The sequence below is a fragment of the Aspergillus fumigatus genome, chromosome 5 (genome assembly GCF_000002655.1).
Source record: "Aspergillus fumigatus Af293 chromosome 5, whole genome shotgun sequence".
Lineage (NCBI taxonomy): Eukaryota > Fungi > Ascomycota > Eurotiomycetes > Eurotiales > Aspergillaceae > Aspergillus > Aspergillus fumigatus.
Window position 1 is genome coordinate 936,677 of NC_007198.1, and position 19,008 is coordinate 955,684.

Genomic DNA, 19,008 nt, shown 5'->3' on the forward strand with positions numbered 1-19,008 from the left:
TTCAACTTCAGTTGGGACACATGAGCCATTGCCTTAGTTTGAGAGTGCTCCCAGCCTCTTCAAAGGTCCCATGGCATCAAGTCTCCCGATATAGTCTGTCACTATCTTCATAATATCCTGCGACACTGCATCGAAGGACCTTCCGGCATCAATTGTGTGAATATAATCACCCTGCTGGAGGTCAAAAAGCGTTTGGAATAGCTCACGCACGCGGTTTTGCATAGTTTCATTCTCATAGCGCTCGACGCCGAATCCGCCACGCTTCGCTGCTTCTTCAGGGGATATGCGGAGGAAGAGGCACATATCCGGCTGCGGCAGTCCGATCTCTGGCTGCCATGCCCACTCCAGCGACAGATTAGGATTGCCCTTTGCAGCCGAGTAAACGGCACCAGAGTAGGAGTAACGGTCTACTATGACACTGATGCCGTTGGCTATATCATCTTCAATGCTCTTCGCAATCTCCCAGCGATTTGCTGAGAAGAGGAGATGAATCGAATGGTCATCCGCTTGGGACTGGCCTTGTAAATAGCTACTTATCAACTTTCCAATGGGGGTTGTTCGATCTAAAGTGCGATCAGTAAAGGGAGTCTCCTTACACAGTTGAGGAGAAATAGATACCTGGAAACCGAATATACTTCACCGAGTGCCCTGATGCTTGTAGCGAGTCACGTAGACGTTCACATTGGCTGGATTTGCCCGCTCGATCCAGGCCTTCGAAAACAATGAGAGCTCCGCGATTGCGCTGACTGTTCATCTTGTCCGAATTGCTTCTGGTAATAGCACCTGAAGCATCAAATCTATACTGTCTAATTGTGATTGAGAACAGTGGAGAATTGGGCTGATGCGTGTGGTACAAAAAGCGGTGGGAAAACAAAGCAAACTGTGGTGTCTACAGAGTAAGTCTAGTGGATTTATCAATTGCTAGCATTTACTAGTCTCATCGATCGTTTAGCTCCAGCTTCCTTTTTTTTATCTCAAACGATCACCACTCGCAAACGCAAGACATTGGCACGAGCTCGCTCTTGTCGATCGTCATGAGCTTACTTGAAGCATCGTCGCAATCTCCCGACGAGATGGTCAATTTTACACTTCTCAGTCCCGCAACTGCCCCGATCCTAGCCCCGCGGCTGGGAAATTTGGCCATTGCGGGCAGAAAAGCCATCCCGACACCCAATTACATTCCGCTCACGTCGCGAGGGGCTGTACCTCATATTGCGCATGATGTGATGCGCGACCAGACTGCGATCGGCAGCCTGTTCATCGGTCTCGAGGATTGTAGGTTCATGTCCGCGTTGACGTGCGTTAGGCAAGGAAAATAGACGCTGATGATGTTCGATGCCCACCGGGGCTTAGATCAGTCATAGAAAGGAAAGCGCATACAGGACCGCTCCGGAATGGAAGACCACCCATATACAATGTACCAACCGCGCCGCATGAATCGGCATTGCGCAAGTTCATCAGTGTTCCTGAGGATTTCCTGCTCATTCTCGGTCCGCGACGGGTACCTTCGATCGCTTGCCCGCCGAACAACACGCCTAATTCGATTTCCATATTGACATCGGTCGGGTTCAGGCAGCTAGAGGCTGGTGAATATGTGGAAGCAGTACGGAAACTACGGCCGGACATTGTGGTGGGATTAGCAGACTTGGCCCAGGGACAAACTCCCGGCACCAAGCGGAGGGTAAAAATGGCTGACCGAACCCATGCATTCACGTCGCATGCACTGGAGCAGCTCTATGGCCAAACAGTACCAGAAGGAAGTCGGTCGAAATCGGCATACTTTGCACCAGTGCTGCCTCTGGAGAACACGCAGCAATCGCTCTACCTGGCCGACCTTGAGCATGAGCTACGCCCTCACATCTCCGGTCTCGCATTGCACGAGTCGGCATCGCTATCGATTCTCCCAGAGAAACTAGGCAACCTGCCCAGACTACTCTTCAGTGATCCAGCTACACCACACGACATTCTGCGTCAGGTATCTCTCGGCGCCGATATCTTCACCATTCCATTCCTGGGGGCGACCTCGGATGCAGGGATAGCCTTGGATTTCACCTTCCCAGCCCCGTCCACAGTGGAGACGATTGTAAGCGAACCTCGACCTCTCGCATTCGACCTGTGGTCCACGTCGTTCAAAGTAGACACGGCACCTCTGAACACATCCTGTGAGTGCTACACATGCAAAAACCACCACCGCGCCTACATCCACCATCTACTATCCGCAAAGGAAATGCTCGCATGGACATTACTTCAGATCCATAACCACCACATCATGGACAAGTTCTTCTCCGCTATCAGAACGAGTATCGAGCGAGAAACCTTCCTCACAGATGCCGACATGTTCCACCGGTTTTACGCCCCAGAACTACCAGAGAAAACCGGCGAGGGCCCCAGGTGCGTATAACCCTCTCGGATATGCGTTAAACCCGGTATCTTCTGATCCTGACCATCTAACCCTTTTGTTCATACAGACTCCGCGGCCATCAACTCCCCGCTGCTGGACCTCACCAACCCCGCCGCTTCCCCCGCGTGTATGGCCGTCTCGACGACGCGGCGGAGAAATTCGCAGAGTCAGAATCGTCGATTGCCACGCCAGATACGGGCGCTGATGGATTAGAAGCCCATGGCTTTGCGCAGAAAACCTCCTCTTAGAGTTTCCAGATATGGTATGACTTCTTTAGTTTGGTTTAGAGAGATGAGGAGGATGGAGACCCAACAATCATGATATAACGTTCTGTTAAAGGGAGAGGTCCAAAAAAGTAGCGTAATGCAGGCTTCTGGCGCCGTGGCGTTGGTCTTGTTCTATTTTTCAGAATCGAGGCATTTGCCATTGGAGGACGGGGTGAGAGCTGGTCGTAGCGTACTCCAATCACCATGAATTAGAGAAATGTCTGGATAACCTTAACATTATATTCATGTCATTAGGCTGAGGCACACTTCTGACTCTATAATTCAGTGTCCATCTCAAACATAAGTACAGAGAACTACATTTCTGATCCGGACAGTGGACGAGCAAACATGATATGGACATCGCGAAAGTTTTCCCTTGTAAGGTTGAGTGTACAATGGTCGTGCAACTCAGTACTTGTACACCTCACTGGCTGTTGATTAACACATTCCACATCCACTTGGTCTCCTGCTGTTCTTCTTCCGACCCGTTTTCCGTCCCGGCTCCAAAGTCCTGGCCCACGACACACACAAGCCAAACGTCGTTCTTGACTTCTTCAAGGAGGCGCTCGGTCGGAGTGCCACGGGGATAGACGCGGCGCCACTCATCCCAGATACGGAACGCCTCTTCGCCCCAGGCCCTAAAGCTGACTTCTTCAATGATGGTTGGAGTGACTATCTCCTTGCCGCGGAAGACACCCCACGTCACAGCGTTGACGTTGTTGGGATTCATCTCAATGGTATCGGCATGGGCAGGGTCAGCGGGAAGAGAGGACTCGAATTCGCCTTTCACGTTGGTTGCAAACCATGCGAGCTTCTCATGGCCGTGCTTCGCAAAGAGTGGTTTGAGCACTGTCCGGAAGTCTTTGCTAGGACAGAAGAATTCAACGAATGGCTTCTGGAAGACGAATCCTTCTCCTGGCGGACCCCATCCAAAGGTTGGATCGTCGCTTCGGACGCCATTGACAGCCGGTTGGGATGCCAGAGTCCACCAGCCTTTGCCGTCAATGAGTTTTAGTAACTCGGGTCGGATGACTTCTGTCTCAGCGTTCAAGCCACTGCTATTCTCTTCCGCTCCGCCTTCGGACCAGGGAACGATATAGAGGTCGCCAGAGACATGGTGACGGAACAGTGCACTTATGTCTTCGCGGGACACAGGATAGCCCCAGATGCGCCGTGCGACAGCGCCCGAAACGTGGAGTGAAGGGCCGTACCCATCAATCTCTCCAAAAGCCGGCGAGCGAGCGTCACCCCAACGACCGTTAGGGAAGTCGTCCCACGTCGCTTCTCTGCCGAGCGCTCCCTGACCTTCCGAAATCTGGAGCGTTGTGTTGCGATCTGGGGGCATCGCAGGCATTCCGGCGCTAGCGGCGGGCGCCTCATGTGTCGATGCTCTCGATGACCCATCTGAGGGCACCTGCAACCTGTCGACAATGACACGGTTATGTGGGAGTGAGTTAACGGACGAAGCCCTGCGCCGGGATAGAGAACGATGCTGAGCTCCGGTGGGAGCAGTAGTGTAGTCGTCGTCCACAACAGCACCGCTGTCTTCTGGATAGTCAGGTATCAAACCACATCGTTCGATGATGAAAGAAACTGTCTTTTCAAGGTTCAATGTGTAGAAGTGAAAGCCCCTAAATCCTGGGCAGGGTATCTTCTTGATAGCCTCAACCAAATCACTGAGAACATCCACGCCGATGCGCTTCACCGCATCATCATCATGTTTCACTGCTTCCAGTTTCGACATGATCTGTGGGGGAATCTTGACATGACTCAGTTTCGTTGTTCTTGTCAGAATCTTATAGCTGTGGATAGGCATCAACCCAGGGATGATTGGGATGGTTTTGAAAGCACCGGACTCGTGGTTTCGTAGCATTTGCTCAAACTTTGTGTAGGCGTCAATGTCGTATGTCAACTGAGTCATGATGAAGTCCGCACCGGCCAGGGTCTTCTCAACCAGGTATGGTAGATCCCTCACTGGATCCTGTACATCCTGGTAAGAATCGACCGGGTGCCCCTCGGGGTACGCAGCAACGCCCAGGCAGAAGTAATCACCGTACATCTTGCGAATATATCGTACCAGGTCCACCGCGAATGTGAAGTCCTTGTTGCTATCATCTTCTCCGTGCGTGTTGTACTCTTCACTGCGTGGCGGGTCGCCACGAAGCGCCAGGATGTTTCGAATTCCGAGAACCTTAGCCTCTTCCAAGGCCTCATCGATCAAGGCTCGACTCATATTTGTGCATGTTAGATGAAGGCATGTTGTTAACTGCAACTGACGCTGGCAGATTTCTGCAAGCTCCAGCGACCTAGCGGCCGTGCTTCCACCGGCTCCCCAAGTGACGGTAACGAACAAGGGACGTAGTGCTTGTGACATGCGCTCTAAACGAGCCTGTAGATTGGAAAAGCCCTACAATATTCAAATCATCATTAGTAACTGGTCGCGTCTTCAGAAAAGTCAGAAGAGTGCGGGGATACCCCACCATCTGCGTCTTGGGAGGGAAGAACTCGAGAGAAAAGTAATTTTCGTTTGGCGGCAATGCCGCAATCTTGTCTGTGATCTTTTCCATCTTGACCCGAACTTCTCCTCTGTGGTGAGAAAAATAACGGGGATCTTTGAAGTTGATGGAGGAGAACTTGAGCCAGCGCATACGGGAGTGAAGGACTTGCCCCCCTCCTATTAACGGAGACGGAAAGACGCCCGAATGCCGACCATAGATGGTCAGCCCAACGAGAGGTTGATGACGTCCATTTACAGCTCATTCATTTTCCAGGATAATAGGGGCTATACCATGACACTCGCTACGTCTTGGGATCATCAAATCGTTCATTAGCATCCTTCAATGTCTCGTTCCCGAAACACAACAATACCTTGGTCTTGTCCACTAGGTACATTGTAGACGGCTGTGCAGAATGCAAACAAGACAAACCTGGCCAAGCTCCGTCGATGTCACCGAACAAGTCTGTTGGAGATGACAAGGAATCATCAAATCAAGGACCAGCCTTGACGTCTCGCTGGAGTCAGAAATGGCATTGTTCTAGGTTAGAATTGAAAGTCTTTCCAAGAGCCAGCAAGAAACCTTCTCTACCTCAGTTGAACTCGCCCTAACCACTCCAAGTCGGGTCCAACAAGGTATTGACAGCTTGGGTGAGATGGCTTTATGGCGTTCATTAGCGACTTCAACTTCGCGTCTTTTTCGTCCATCGCTGCGCTCCAATTCGTGCTTTCGGCGTCCCCTGGCGACACCGCCCTCAGCAGGTCCGAATGACTACCGCTCTCGACTCCGCAGGTTGAATGATCGTCTTCCGCCGTTTTTACGCTCCTATACAACCCCGTTACTGGGGGCCCCTGGGACACATATAACGTCCTTTTTGATACTACACGAGATTACAGCCATTGTCCCTTTGCTCGGGCTGGTCGCTTCGTTCCATTACGGCGATTGGTTGCCGGATTTCACCTCAAAAAGCGGCTTCGACGAAGGAGTCCAACGATTCGGTCGCTGGCTGCGAAAGAAAGGTTGGGTGGAGGATGCTGACGTGGATATTGTGAACTCCGACGGATCTGCTTCGGGCAATGACTCTACTACTGGATCGCCCGGTCAATCTCAATTGAGACCGGAAGACAGAAAAGGCGTGCGTCTTGTGCTTGAGTTCGCGACTGCCTACGCAATCACGAAAGCTCTACTACCCGTAAGGATAGTCGTTAGTGCATGGGCAACGCCATGGTTTGCGAGATCTGTTCTCGCTCCGGTAGGCAGGGGCGTCGGGGCTCTTCTTGGAAAAAAGTAGTTTGTGTGGAACCTTCTATGCAACTCTCCGCGACGAATGATTATCTGCACTACTCCCAGATTCCAGCGAAGGGTACGAGACGCAAGTGAGGCCATTGGCACCATAAGTGTTCCGTATATTTTTATTTCTCTTGGGACTTTTCTGATGCATGTCATACACTGCCTCCTACACCCTCAGCTGTAACGGATTGCAGACATCCAGACAAAAGGTCGAATGGAGAAATTTAGGCCTTCTCGTAGACCCAGTCGAAGGTGGCGCTCTTCCAGGAGATGAGCTCCTCAGGCTTGAACCAGAGGGCAATCTCCTTCTTGGCGTTCTCGACGCTGTCGGAACCGTGGCAGACGTTGCGGCCGACGTCCTAATGCAATGTCAGCGACAAACCATGACAGTGAGGTCTCAATTGAGCTTACGATAGCGAAGTCACCACGGATGGTGCCGGGAGCGGAGGCAAGAGGGTTGGTGGCACCGAGGATGGCTATTATCGTGCCATTAGCATATGCTCGTCACATGTCTGGAACACATCGATTGAAGGAAACTTACTACGGCCGGTCTTGACGACATCACGGCCCTCCCAGACCATGGCGCAGATGGGGCCGCTGAGCATGTCTATGTGTAGTGGTTAGTAACTTCCACGAAGAGAGAAGCCTTCAGTTTCTCATGTGGAAGGGAAGCTCACAGGAAACAAGACCCTTGAAGAAGGGCTTGTCGGAGAGGTCGGCGTAGTGCTGCTCAAGCTGGGACTGAGGAGGAGAGACCAGCTTCATGGCAACGAGCTTGAAGCTATGCACAATTAGCGCAAGCAATAGCCATTGAGTCCCAGAAATTACATACCCACGGTTCTCGAAGCGAGAGATGATGGGGCCGATGAGTCCGCGCTAAAGATGATCAAGTTAGTTCCGCCCTCATTCAAGATCAAGTTAGTTCCGCCCTCATTCAAGGCATGTAGACCATTAAACATCAGCAAAATGGCCACAGCCTCATACCTGGACACCATCAGGCTTGATGGCAATGAAGCTGCAGGAATTGATTAGCTTTGCTTGCACTGATGAAAGGGAAACCCCGAAGCAGCGTTGAAGAAGAACAGATGGAAAGCTTGGGATTGAGCTTGGAAGTGCGATGGAAATTGTAACTTACGTCTGCTCGTTGGACATTTTGAGAGGTTGATAAGAGATGATGGAGATACTGAAGAAGAATTGAGGTAGTTGACAGCTCAGTAAAAAAGAAGAAGAGGTAGACTTTCGGTGAGTTGGCGAAATTATAATGAGGACTGCGAGACCGAGTGGGGCAGGAGGGGCAGACCTGAAGCCTGTCTGCCTCAGGTTTCAAGTTTTAGTTGATTATATAATAAGATGTCTAACCTTAGGTTGCCTAGGTCATATTCGTACTAGTGCCACGCTAAACCAAGTTGGCTGTTACCCCGAATTCCCCCCGATCTGTTGATCTGGCCAGCCTGGAATCATCACCTGCGTTATCTGTTCATGATTGTTCGTGTTGGCCTCCAGCTCTGGTAGATGCAGGTCAGCGCTGAAAGTTCTGTACTTACAATACTTTCAGAGGTTGAGTGACTCTGATTGCATCAATTCACTCAAACATGGCCCGGAGCAGCTCGTCTCTCTCCAGATGGACGCTATTGCTCGCGTTGGTTGTCATTCTCGGGTGTCTTGTTGTACCCGGAGGTGAGCTCTATGCGCTCAACTTAATCCAATAGTAACGCCATCTGACCAAGTCTGCCAGTTACTGTGAAGCATGAGAACTTCAAGAAATGCTCTCAATCGGGTTTTTGTAAGCGAAACCGAGCTTTTGCAGATGACGTCTCCGCCCAAGGCGCGTCTTGGATTTCACCATATGAACTCGATCCCTCCTCAATTCACTTCAAAGATGGCCAACTGCAAGGGACAATTCTCAAGTCCATATCTGCCAATGAGAAAGTCAAGCTGCCACTTGTGATTTCTTTCCTGGAGTCTGGAGCTGCGCGCATCGTGGTCGACGAAGAGAAGCGGATGAAGGGCGAAATTGACCTCCGACATAACAGCCAAGTGCGCAAAGAGCGATACAATGAAGCAGAGCAATGGGCACTGGTTGGTGGTTTGGAATCGAGCAAAACTGCCGCTGTGGACACAGAATCCGAGACTGGATTCACAAAGGTACTTTACGGGCCGGATAACAAGTTTCAGGCAATCATTCGCCATGCGCCGTTCAGCGTTGATTTTCAGCGCGATGGCCAGAGCCATGTCCGAGTGAATCACAAGGGCTTCCTCAACGTGGAACACTGGCGGCCAAAGGTGGATGTGGCAGAGGGTGACAGTGTTCAGGAAAAATCGATACCTCAGCAAGATGAAAGCACTTGGTGGGAGGAAACTTTTGGTGGGAACACCGACTCCAAGCCAAAAGGTCCCGAAAGTATCGGCCTGGACATCACATTCCCTGGCTACAGCCATGTTTTTGGGATTCCAGAGCATGCCGACTCGATGTCTCTGAAGGAAACCAGGTAGGTGTTACATGTCCCTGCCCCTCTAGAGACGCAAAGCTGATCAGTTTGAAGGGGCGGTGATGGAAATCATGCGGAACCTTATCGCATGTACAATACGGACGTCTTTGAATATGAACTCAACAGTCCCATGACGCTCTATGGGGCCATTCCGTTCATGCAGGCTCACAAGAAGGACTCTACTGTGGGTGTCTTCTGGCTGAACGCTGCGGAGACCTGGGTCGACATCGTCAAGTCGAAATCCTCGCCCGACCCTCTTTCTCTTGGAGTAGGTTCGAAGACAGACACCCAAACTCATTGGTTTTCCGAGTCGGGACGTATTGATTTGTTTGTCTTCTTGGGCCCCACTCCGCAAGAGATCAGCAAAACATACGGTGAACTTACCGGCTACACTCAATTACCTCAACAGTTCGCTATCGCTTACCACCAGTGTCGTTGGAACTATGTCACGGACGAGGATGTCAAGGAAGTTGATCGCAAGTTTGACAAGTATCAGATCCCTTACGATGTGATTTGGCTTGACATTGAGTACACGGATGACCGGAAGTACTTTACCTGGGACCCTCTGAGTTTTCCTGACCCGAAGGGTATGGAAGAGCAGCTTGATGACTCCGAGCGCAAACTCGTTGTGATCATTGACCCGCACATTAAAAACAAGGAAGGATACTCCATCTCTGAAGAGCTGAAGGGCAAGGATCTGGCTATTAAGAACAAGGGCGGGGAGACCTACGACGGCTGGTGTTGGCCTGGTTCATCTCACTGGGTGGACTGCTTCAATCCCGAAGCAATCAAATGGTGGACCGGCTTGTTCAAGTACGACAAATTCAAGGGCACCCAGCCAAACGTCTTTATTTGGAATGACATGAATGAGCCCTCTGTCTTCAATGGACCGGAAACCACTATGCCCAAAGACAATATCCACTATGGCAACTGGGAACACCGCGACGTGCATAATGTCAACGGACTGACCTTTATCAACGCAACATACAATGCCTTACTGGAGCGGAAGAAAGGCGTGGTTCGTCGGCCCTTCGTCTTGACCCGATCATTCTACGCCGGGGCTCAACGGGTATCTGCTATGTGGACGGGAGACAATCAAGCCACCTGGGAACATCTGGCCGCATCCTTGCCTATGGTATTGAATAACGGCATTGCCGGGTTCCCGTTTGCCGGTGCCGATGTTGGCGGGTTTTTCCAGAACCCAAGCAAGGAACTTTTGACCCGGTGGTATCAGGCCGGCATTTGGTATCCCTTCTTCCGTGCCCATGCGCACATTGACACTCGCAGACGAGAGCCCTACTTGATCGCTGAGCCATTCAGGTCGATCATATCCCAGGCTATCCGTCTGAGATATCAACTGCTGCCTGCATGGTACACTGCTTTTCATGAAGCTTCGGTGAATGGAATGCCTATTGTTCGGCCCCAGTATTATGTCCACCCGGCGGACGAACAAGGCTTTGCCATTGATGACCAACTCTACCTTGGATCTACTGGCCTGCTGGCCAAACCTGTGGTTGTGGAGGGTGCCACCACTACAGATATCTACATCGCTGACGATGAGAAGTACTACGATTACTATGATTTTACTGTCTACCAAGGAGCGGGCAGGAGACATACGGTGCCTTCCCCCATTGAGAAGGTCCCATTGTTGATGCAAGGAGGTCATATTATCCCTCGCAAGGACCGCGCACGTCGTAGCAGCGGGCTGATGAGATGGGATCCTTATACACTTGTGATCGTCCTCGACAAGAACGGGAAGGCCGAAGGCACACTCTATGTTGATGATGGGGAGTCGTTCAACTACCAGCAGGGTGCATACATACACCGTCGCTTCAAATTTGAAAAATCTACCCTTTTGTCGGAAGACATCGGCACCAAGGGTTCGAAGACAGCCGAATACCTGAAGAGCATGACGAATGTGCGGGTTCAAAAGGTGGTTGTTGTCGACGCTCCCAAGGAGTGGCAGGGAAGGACGTCTGTGACCGTCATCGAAGACGGTGCAAAGATGGCTTCTACCGCACCCTTGGAGTATCACGCCCAGCAGGCAGGCAAGGCTGCGTATGCTGTCGTGAAGAAACCCGATGTTGGCATTGGAAAGACATGGAAGATTGAATTCTAAAGTTTGTGTTAAACGGGAGTATATACACATGATTGGAATGACAAACATACACTATGCAAAGTGAATGATACTCTGTTTATCTGCGTTCCACGGTACTCGTGCGGAGCAGACAGGAATAATAATATTATTGATTTCGAAGCTCAAAACTCATCTCATCTCATCTCATAACTACAGTATACCGTCGCATGTGATGCCTGAAGCTCCAGGCAATGAGGGCTTCATGGGGTACCCTAAACCGGAATAGGTAAGCACACTGGGGCAGCTGAGCTAAGCAGATCCGCTGGCAAAGCCAAAACAAGACAAGACGCTTTCGGCACTGGCATATGTTTTCCCAAGGAGTTTATTCGTGATTGATCTCTGTAGTAGTGCTTGGCTTTGTCCCCGTTTTATGATTTTGCGCATTGCGATACGCCAACAAACGTCTTGAATTTAACCTGCTCGATATAATCAACGTCCTCGTTCCATGAAGAGCTCTTAAGTCCATTGGATTCTGTCGCACCCTCTGCTCGACCATCTCCGTCTTTGGTGAACCCCTATATCATCGCTCAATCATCCTCGCGAAATTCCGCGAGATCCCGCTTACTGCAGAGAATCCCCAGCAAGCGATTCAATCAACTACGACAACCTCTTCTGGACATCGAATACTCTTTTTCACTGATCGGATACACCATGTATCTCATATCGCTGGCTCTTGAATATGGAGCCCCCTTGTTGTTCGTCCCCATTTATCGTAACTCAGACTCTCGAGAGCTGCGACTCGGGCCTTGAAGTGGCATTGGAATACTAACTGCGGACATGCGTATGAAATAGTCTTATTACGTCCCCTATCACGTCCTATACGGATCAGATCCTCAGTATACATCGGTCAAGGAATTCGGGGGGGTTCTCTCTCGATATCCCTTTGATCATGCTCGTCGCATCCATCCTGAAGTAAGCAGGGCACTTGTGTTAGCCGCGGCTGGCTCATCTCAATGCACGATGACGTTAACATTCCTGTCATTAGGGTGTTTTACTGGTTTGGCCACTACTACTCGCTCTCGCTGCTCGTACAAGCCGTGATTATGATTGGGGTCCAGATCGTCTTGCTCAAAGTTGCCCTGGATAACCGGCCGTCTCCAGGAGTCAAGAATAGCGTGGAGCATGTTCCGTTTAGCAATTTGGATGAGAAGGGTTTTGCCAGACCATACGAATTCTGGCAGTGGAAGTCCGCAAAGCCGTAAGTTTTGTTCCCGATCGCTTTCTAAACGAGGTATGCAGGTTTGATGCTAACGGACTTTGGGTCTACATAGGTACTGGATGTTCCTGGCCTATTTTGTCGGGGCGCTATCATTCGTCCAGATCCTTCTGCCGCCCATTGCTCGGTCGGACTTCTATGTGAGCCTCCTGGGATATGCTGGTCTGGCTGTAGAAGCTATCCTCCCACTCCCTCAGATAGTTGCCAATCACCGGACTCGTTCGTGCAAAGGATTTCGGGTTTCGGTGTTGGCAGCTTGGATTCTTGGTGATGTGATGAAAATGAGTTACTTCTTCTGCAGCAAAGAGGTGATTCCCTGGGCTTTTCGCCTATGCGGTATGTTCCAGTGCGCCTGTGATCTCTACCTCGGGGTACAATTCTGGATGTATGCGCGGCATACACTCAGGGCTGCGGGCGGCCCTAGGCATAACACTGCCAGCTGGCCAGCCGGGGAGAAAGACATACGGATGACCTAAGTTATGATGACAGCTTGTCAATAATGCCCACGAGAGCATGATGCATTGTAGATATACTTAATACAGACCTTGCGCAGGAGGTCAACTTAATATAGATAGGTAGAACGAATAGACATAATCACGATTGAGCTAATTTCAATGGTATTGGAGTACTTTTCCTCGCCATTAATAATCATTTGATCATTTGACTTGATTGATCCGGATGACAGGCTTTACTTCCACTGTTACGTGACTCCTGCTGATACCTGCTAGTGCGGGCCATTCATCCATTAATGATACAATCGGCTCCCCGCGGTTACCCCGCTGCTTAGGAAAACAAGCTTCAAGTTGTCTCGACTCGTCAAAAGGGAGAGGTCAAATAAAAAGTAACATCACTATCGCTCGCCTATTCCTGGCGACAGACCATACCTACTAACTACAATCATGGCCTCAATCCGAATTGGCTACGTGCCTGGTAAGCCATCCTTCCCTGTCATGGGCTTCATTTTCTCCATTGTCTGCTCCGGTTGTCGTTTGACATGCTCGACGCAACCTGTGGTGCCCATCATTCCGTTACATAAAATATGCTCAATCGACAATAGACTGACATTGCATATTTATCGCGATACCTAAATTTGAATCCGTCTCTGACAATATGTAGAGCACTACCTCGCTCCTCTCCACCTGGCCCTTCGCTCGCCAGCAGCCTCCTCTCTTCCATTTAAGACCACCTTGGTTCCATTCCCTTCAGGAACGGGCCACATGATCACATCTCTTCGGGAGAAGGAGATTGATGTTGCAATTGGGCTGACCGAGGGATGGATTGCTGGATTGGCTGGTAAGCAGCAGGCTCAGAAGGATGCTGCCTCGGGGGGTTACAAGGTGGTTGGCCATTGGGTTGATACACCGCTGCGGTGGGCCATTGTCACCGGCCGGGAAAGAGAGGAGCTTCACACTGTGGCAGATCTGAAGGATAAGAGAGTTGGTGTCAGTCGCATCGGAAGGTCAGCTGGGTTGCTTTGGACGTGGTTCCTCCGGAGATAGATGACTGATGTGTCTCACAGTGGCTCCCACATCATGTCCTTCGTGCTGGCTCAGAAGCAAGGTTGGAAGCCTGATTCATTGACACCGGCTGTCCTTGGTCCGTTCCAGGCTTTGCGGAATGGGGTCACGGGATACAATGCCTCGCACCCTGATCAGGCCACGCCCGCGGCTGAGTTCTTCATGTGGGAGCATTTTACCACGAAGCCGTACTTCCACGCGGACGCGGACAAGCCGCACCCGCCACTGAAGAAGATCGGGGAGATTTTCACCCCATGGCCATCCTGGCTTATTGTCGCGTCCACCTCGGTCTTCCCTGACCCCGAACATGACGAGAAACTGAAGCAATTGTTTCAGGTGCTGGACCAAGGTATCAAGGATTTCCAGGCCGACCATGATAACGTCGTGAGGCTTCTGGGTACAGGAGAATTGGGATGCACGTACGTTGAAGAAGATGCAAAGGAGTGGCTGAAGGATGTCAGATTTACCAGCAGTACAAGGGGTGTGGACCGGAAGGTTGTAGACGGGGTTGTGGACGTCCTCAAGGTTGCTGGGGTCATTGACCCTGGGATGTCGAACGATGAAGCCGCCGAGAGGGTGATTGGCATTCCACGGTGATCTCTTAGGGCCGTGTGGGTTACAAGCATGATATGTTTTTAAATCCTGAGTAGGCCAAAAGTTATATCAGACACATAACCCAGTCTTTCTTCGAAACTACACGCGGCGCTTTCCACTAATGTCCCGCGAGGAAGCATCACAGGGAGCATGGTAGCGCGGTTCCATGCCTCTCTTGTTACCGTCATAGGTCTGATTCTGTGAGTATCTCAAGCAGCTAGCACAGCACGTGGCTAGATGCTCGAAATATCCTCTAATGAGAATCCATACGTGTAGGCAAGCATAGCAGCGCGTCGATCTCCAATGCTGATTCTTCGATAATTGACAATCGACGATCTTGTGACGGCGGAGATCTGATGCAAAACGGCGTTCACCATTTCACTGACGAACAGCGCACTACATTTAGTCCATACCATCAATTTCTATCTGAGCTTCCGCAGCTACGGCGTCGTCAGCATATGTCGTCAGTGGTCACTGTTATTGAAAGCATAGAACCCGAAACAGAAAGTCCAGCATTCCTCAGGCAACATGAGTCCTCCGAACAATCAATCCTCTGGAATGCCATGGCCCATATCTGTACCAATCGGGGCCACTGAATACCTGAAAAACAGGATTATTGATATGATTTGGCATTCTGTTTTGAAGAGCTGACAGTCTGACACTTTTGAAGATCAAAGGCACCAAGAGGATGGAATGTCTGGTCAATCGAAGGGGGAACCGGCTCAGTCAACAGATATTGGCATTGGCAATAATGGCAAATAAGAAGCTATAAGTATGTCTGTCATTTTCCATTCGGCTGATAGCTTGACTGAGCACTGAGATCCATTCTGTCAGGTCATCCAGTGTGCATTTGGATCTCGGGGGCTTGCCTTCAGGCCCCGTCCTATCTTTTAAATACTGCCTGCCTACATTCTCTTGACTTCGTGGGCAAGCATTTTATGCTTTAACTAGAATACTTCAATCTGTCAGTCCTTTTCACCATGTCTTTATTAGCACAACTGCTTGCATTGACGGCAGCGGCAGCTTCTCTGGAAAGAGTGTATGCCAAACTTGATCTCTCGTCTTCCTCGAACGTGGCAGTATACTGGGGTATGTCTCAGCCTTTGGGTGATGCTGGAAATCTTGGATTGATCTGGTAAACGCGTTATCGATCGCAGGTCAGAATTCTTTCCGGGGTACTGGAGATTTGGCGCAGCAGCGTCTTTCATACTACTGTGATGGTGAGTCATTCATGTTTGGGTATTTCCAGGTCAATGTGCTGATGGAAACTTCATTAGACCCTAAGATAGATGTATGGGATGGTATAAAGCTCAGAATGATGTCTCAGCTCACGATGCCTTTAGGTTTTTGAACTCGCATTTCTCATAAGAATCAACGGCCAGGGTGGCGTTCCTGAAGTCAACTTTTCTAATGCGAACGACAATTGTACACTCTTCAAAGATACCAACCTTCTCAAATGCCCTCAGATTGGGTGAGCTCCGCGCTGTTGTGCCTTTTTACAACGGAAACGCTAACAGCCCGCCCATTCAGGGAGGATATTACGACGTGCCAGAAGAAAGGAAAGACCATTCTGCTTTCTATTGGCGGGGCCACATACAGTGAAGGAGGATTCAGTTCAGAACCCGCTGCAAAGGCCGGCGCCGAATTGGTCTGGCAGACCTTTGGACCGCCCTCCATCAACGCGACGGCCCATCGGCCGTTCGGGAATGCGTCGGTAGACGGATTCGACTTTGACTTCGAGGCCTCCGTCAGTAATGTTGCTCCCTTCGCGAACAGGCTTCGTGAATTGATGGATGCCGATCACCGCAGAGATTATTTCTTGACGGCTGCACCCCAATGTCCGTACCCTGACGCTGCCGATAAGGATATACTCAACGGTCCGGTGTCCGTTGACGCTGTGTTCGTTCAGTTCTACAACAACTGGTGCGGATTGAATTCTTTTGAGGCCGGAGAGAGCAAGCAGAACAGCTTCAACTTCGAGGTCTGGGACAACTGGGCCAAGACGGTTTCTCTGAACAAGAAGGCCAAGGTATTCCTGGGCGTGCCGGCGAACACTGGCGCTGCAGGCTCAGGCTACGTGCCTGTAGATACCCTGAAGCCGATCATCGAATACAGCAAGAAGTTTAGCAGTTTTGGCGGCGTGATGATGTGGGATGTCACCCAGGCCTACGGCAACACGGGCTTCCTTGACGGTGTCGCCCAGGCGCTGGGCAAGACGGCGTCCCACGTTCGTCGCTCGTGCCGCTATCGTCCTTACGGCTGGTTTTGAAGGTCCGCAGAGGTTGCTTGAACCTCGGTTGTGACGTTTCTTACCTGCACATGTTTGGTCGAAGGTCGGCACATGGAGGGGTTTACTGTTTATATGTCTATTTTCGCCATGTTCATTTCGAAGTGATTGATGTACTGCTGAATGGTTGTATATAGTTATATTCACTATTTTAGTCAATAGGGCTATCGCCTTGACTGTGGAGTCAACTGGAATGCGACTTCTAAATAGTTCATCATCCTGGAAGATATATTGTGCTTGTTGTCTCTCCACAGGCCATTTACTCTATATTGCACTAAGAAGACCAAATGAAAACACTTTGGTGTCCTTCTGTCTACTCCGTACTTTGCAAACAGGGCTCAGGTTCACTTGGAAAGTAGGCTGGCTGACTACTGGAAGATGTGTAGCTGGTGGTGGGTGGGACGAACTATTGATTCAGCCCTGCCGATCTTCCTGCAGGTATTGCGTCCCCGACCCTACGGAGTAGACTGGATACACGATTGCGAACTTGCGGTACCAGCCAGCCCCTGTTTAATGCATTCTCTACTTCATTGAAGCTGATCATCCCTCAATAGTCAGTACCACTCTGCTGTGGAGCTACTACGTATACAGACTGCCAGCCAGCCTGTGGATAACCTCATGAGTAAACCAAAGTGGATATCAGGAAGAAAAAGAAATATGACAGACCCGCCCGTGCTGACTATGCTATACCATCGACATTCAAATTCTCGTCCTGGCGAGCAGATGTCGATCTATTTTCCAGCCAGCCACTACAGCTGGGGTTCTTTCCTTGGCTGAACTCTGAAGCCAGAAAAAAAAAAAAAAAAAAAGAAAAGAAAAGGATGGATGCACGATGTCGTCGTGTCGATTGCGATCCCGACCACCTACTTAAGTATCTTGGATCGTGCTTCTGGCCCTGCCTGCTGAGATCACCTATTTAAGCGGTCCTTGAGCCCGGGTGGATAGGTAGAAGTTTCCCAGGTCGCTGTTCCTCCTCCATCGCTTCTCTACCGCATCGTCAGGATGGCTCCCAAGTCTCTTCTGTACACCATCTTCTCCTCCCTTGCCGTCGCTCTGGCGGCGTCAGTCCCCCACACTGACTATGAGGTGATGATAATCGGTGGAGGCCCCTCTGGCCTGAGCGCCGCCAGTGGTTTGTCGCGGGTGCGCCGGAAGAACATCGTGTTCGACTCAGGCGAGTATCGTAATGGTCCGACAAGGAACATGCACGATGTCATTGGCAACGACGGTAGCTGTCCCCATTTCCCAGCTTTCTAGCGGCTGTGCAAACTAACGTCGGTCTTCGCAGGCGCCGTCCCCAGCGACTTCCGCGCACTTGCCCGCAACCAAATCTCCAAGTACAACCAGACGACCTGGGTGAACGAAAAAGTCGACTCGGTCCGCGTCATCACCGACGAGGAGCGAAACACCACCTACTTCCGCGCCTCGGTAGCCGGCGAAACCTACACAGCCCGCAAGCTCATCCTCGGCACCGGCATGAAGGACATCCTGCCGGAGACGCCCGGGCTGGACGAAGCCTGGGGGAAAGGCGTGTACTGGTGCCCCTGGTGCGACGGGTGGGAGCACCGCGACCAGCCTTTCGGGATCCTGGGCTCCCTCGTCGACGTCGTGGGCAGCGTGCTGGAAGTGTACACGCTCAACACGGACATCATCGCCTTCGTGAACGGCACGCAGACTCCCAAGGCTGAGGCCAAGCTGGCGGAGAAGTACCCCAACTGGAAGAAGCAGCTCGAGGCGTACAACATCGTGCTGAACAATGAGACTGTCAAGTCCATTGAGCGCGTGCAGAACGGTGAGGACGTCTATGATGACCAGGGCCGCCAGTTCGATATCTTCAGGGTTAACCTCGCCGATGGCTCCTCCGTCACCCGCAATGCCTTCATTACAAACTTCCCCTCGGAGCAGCGCTCATCCATCCCCAAGGAGCTCGGTCTGAAGATGAAGGATAACAAGATCGACACCAATATCGATGGGATGCGGACGAGCCTGCCAGGTGTGTTCGCTGTCGGCGATGCCAACAGCGATGGGAGCACCAACGTGCCGCATGCCATGTTCAGCGGGAAGAGAGCTGCTGTCTTTGTTCACGGTATGTATCTTTTTTTTCCCTACAGATGTCGAACTTGGGCAGATTACTAATGATCCCTATCAACAGTCGAAATGGCCCGCGAGGAATCCCGGGCTGCCGTGTCCAAGCGGACTCTGCCTTCTAAACGGGCCATGGAGAAGGAAGCAGAGAGACGCATGGGAAGCGATCTGGAGAAGCTATGGGAGCGCGTTCGTCGTGCCTAATCAAGACGCATGCCATGAACCTACATA

At 51.0% G+C, this 19,008-nt stretch overlaps 10 protein-coding genes across 10 annotated transcripts; 7 read left to right on the forward strand and 3 right to left on the reverse strand.

Annotated features, from left to right (window-relative positions):
* Window positions 1-33: 33 nt before the first annotated feature.
* AFUA_5G03460 (bifunctional thymidylate/uridylate kinase) lies at window positions 34-888 on the reverse strand (the record flags this gene model as incomplete). The annotated part of the gene is made up of 2 exons (XM_742905.2): window positions 619-888; window positions 34-563 (listed from the first exon to the last, which is right to left on the reverse strand). Exons 1-2 carry the CDS (start codon window positions 752-754, stop codon window positions 34-36), a joined length of 666 nt encoding a protein of 221 aa, XP_747998.1. The 5' UTR covers window positions 755-888.
* Window positions 889-982: 94 nt separating this feature from the next.
* On the forward strand, window positions 983-2,894 carry AFUA_5G03470 (tRNA-ribosyltransferase family protein). Its single transcript, XM_742904.2, has 3 exons — window positions 983-1,275; window positions 1,359-2,391; window positions 2,469-2,894. The coding sequence occupies exons 1-3, from the start codon at window positions 1,035-1,037 to the stop codon at window positions 2,647-2,649; spliced, it is 1,455 nt and encodes a 484-aa protein (XP_747997.1). The 5' UTR covers window positions 983-1,034; the 3' UTR covers window positions 2,650-2,894.
* Window positions 2,895-3,091: 197 nt separating this feature from the next.
* AFUA_5G03480 (methylenetetrahydrofolate reductase (NAD(P)H) MET12) lies at window positions 3,092-5,234 on the reverse strand (the record flags this gene model as incomplete). Its single annotated transcript, XM_742903.1, has 2 exons — window positions 3,092-5,074; window positions 5,148-5,234. The coding sequence occupies 2 exons, from the start codon at window positions 5,232-5,234 to the stop codon at window positions 3,092-3,094; spliced, it is 2,070 nt and encodes a 689-aa protein (XP_747996.1).
* A 135-nt stretch (window positions 5,235-5,369) lies between these two features.
* On the forward strand, window positions 5,370-6,453 carry AFUA_5G03485 (uncharacterized protein; the record flags this gene model as incomplete). Its single annotated transcript, XM_001481444.1, has 4 exons — window positions 5,370-5,385; window positions 5,499-5,706; window positions 5,840-5,923; window positions 5,955-6,453. 4 exons carry the CDS (start codon window positions 5,370-5,372, stop codon window positions 6,451-6,453), a joined length of 807 nt encoding a protein of 268 aa, XP_001481494.1.
* Window positions 6,454-6,547: 94 nt separating this feature from the next.
* On the reverse strand, window positions 6,548-7,739 carry ndk1 (nucleoside-diphosphate kinase). Its single transcript, XM_742902.2, has 7 exons — window positions 7,588-7,739; window positions 7,437-7,467; window positions 7,285-7,328; window positions 7,130-7,233; window positions 6,994-7,059; window positions 6,864-6,928; window positions 6,548-6,811 (listed from the first exon to the last, which is right to left on the reverse strand). The coding sequence occupies exons 1-7, from the start codon at window positions 7,602-7,604 to the stop codon at window positions 6,677-6,679; spliced, it is 462 nt and encodes a 153-aa protein (XP_747995.1). The 5' UTR covers window positions 7,605-7,739; the 3' UTR covers window positions 6,548-6,676.
* Window positions 7,740-7,902: 163 nt separating this feature from the next.
* Window positions 7,903-11,230, forward strand: AFUA_5G03500 (glucan 1,3-alpha-glucosidase ROT2). The gene is made up of 3 exons (XM_742901.2): window positions 7,903-8,129; window positions 8,188-8,941; window positions 8,996-11,230. Exons 1-3 carry the CDS (start codon window positions 8,045-8,047, stop codon window positions 11,058-11,060), a joined length of 2,904 nt encoding a protein of 967 aa, XP_747994.1. The 5' UTR covers window positions 7,903-8,044; the 3' UTR covers window positions 11,061-11,230.
* A 150-nt stretch (window positions 11,231-11,380) lies between these two features.
* Window positions 11,381-12,941, forward strand: AFUA_5G03510 (PQ-loop repeat-containing protein). Its single transcript, XM_077804744.1, has 4 exons — window positions 11,381-11,773; window positions 11,871-11,990; window positions 12,064-12,276; window positions 12,350-12,941. Exons 1-4 carry the CDS (start codon window positions 11,730-11,732, stop codon window positions 12,768-12,770), a joined length of 798 nt encoding a protein of 265 aa, XP_077660882.1. The 5' UTR covers window positions 11,381-11,729; the 3' UTR covers window positions 12,771-12,941.
* Window positions 12,942-13,193: 252 nt separating this feature from the next.
* On the forward strand, window positions 13,194-14,408 carry AFUA_5G03520 (uncharacterized protein; the record flags this gene model as incomplete). The annotated part of the gene is made up of 3 exons (XM_742899.1): window positions 13,194-13,224; window positions 13,411-13,736; window positions 13,794-14,408. The coding sequence occupies 3 exons, from the start codon at window positions 13,194-13,196 to the stop codon at window positions 14,406-14,408; spliced, it is 972 nt and encodes a 323-aa protein (XP_747992.1).
* Window positions 14,409-15,385: 977 nt separating this feature from the next.
* chi4 (glycoside hydrolase family 18 protein) lies at window positions 15,386-16,674 on the forward strand (the record flags this gene model as incomplete). Its single annotated transcript, XM_742898.1, has 4 exons — window positions 15,386-15,494; window positions 15,563-15,696; window positions 15,749-15,876; window positions 15,936-16,674. The coding sequence occupies 4 exons, from the start codon at window positions 15,386-15,388 to the stop codon at window positions 16,672-16,674; spliced, it is 1,110 nt and encodes a 369-aa protein (XP_747991.1).
* Window positions 16,675-17,628: 954 nt separating this feature from the next.
* On the forward strand, window positions 17,629-18,981 carry AFUA_5G03540 (NAD(P)/FAD-dependent oxidoreductase; the record flags this gene model as incomplete). Its single annotated transcript, XM_742897.2, has 3 exons — window positions 17,629-17,920; window positions 17,981-18,778; window positions 18,845-18,981. The coding sequence occupies exons 1-3, from the start codon at window positions 17,695-17,697 to the stop codon at window positions 18,979-18,981; spliced, it is 1,161 nt and encodes a 386-aa protein (XP_747990.1). The 5' UTR covers window positions 17,629-17,694.
* Between the last annotated feature and the right edge of the window lie 27 nt (window positions 18,982-19,008).

Excerpts from the sequence above, each read along its gene's own strand:
- AFUA_5G03500 (XM_742901.2), top strand. The coding sequence starts at position 8,045 with ATGGCCCGGAGCAGCTCGTCTCTCTCCAGATGGACGCTATTGCTCGCG. Across the intron at positions 8,130-8,187 it reads GTGTCTTGTTGTACCCGGAG|TTACTGTGAAGCATGAGAAC; the intron begins GTGAGCTCTATG and ends CAAGTCTGCCAG. Across the intron at positions 8,942-8,995 it reads ATGTCTCTGAAGGAAACCAG|GGGCGGTGATGGAAATCATG; the intron begins GTAGGTGTTACA and ends ATCAGTTTGAAG.
- AFUA_5G03510 (XM_077804744.1), top strand. The coding sequence starts at position 11,730 with ATGTATCTCATATCGCTGGCTCTTGAATATGGAGCCCCCTTGTT. Across the intron at positions 11,774-11,870 it reads GAATATGGAGCCCCCTTGTT|TCTTATTACGTCCCCTATCA; the intron begins GTTCGTCCCCAT and ends CGTATGAAATAG. Across the intron at positions 11,991-12,063 it reads CTCGTCGCATCCATCCTGAA|GGTGTTTTACTGGTTTGGCC; the intron begins GTAAGCAGGGCA and ends TCCTGTCATTAG.
- AFUA_5G03470 (XM_742904.2), top strand. The coding sequence starts at position 1,035 with ATGAGCTTACTTGAAGCATCGTCGCAATCTCCCGACGAGATGGTCAAT. Across the intron at positions 1,276-1,358 it reads GTTCATCGGTCTCGAGGATT|TCATAGAAAGGAAAGCGCAT; the intron begins GTAGGTTCATGT and ends GGCTTAGATCAG. Across the intron at positions 2,392-2,468 it reads AAAACCGGCGAGGGCCCCAG|ACTCCGCGGCCATCAACTCC; the intron begins GTGCGTATAACC and ends TTGTTCATACAG.
- ndk1 (XM_742902.2), bottom strand. Across the intron at positions 7,060-7,129 it reads CTTCAAGGGTCTTGTTTCCT|ACATGCTCAGCGGCCCCATC; the intron begins GTGAGCTTCCCT and ends CACTACACATAG. Across the intron at positions 6,929-6,993 it reads TGTCGTCAAGACCGGCCGTA|CCATCCTCGGTGCCACCAAC; the intron begins GTAAGTTTCCTT and ends GCACGATAATAG.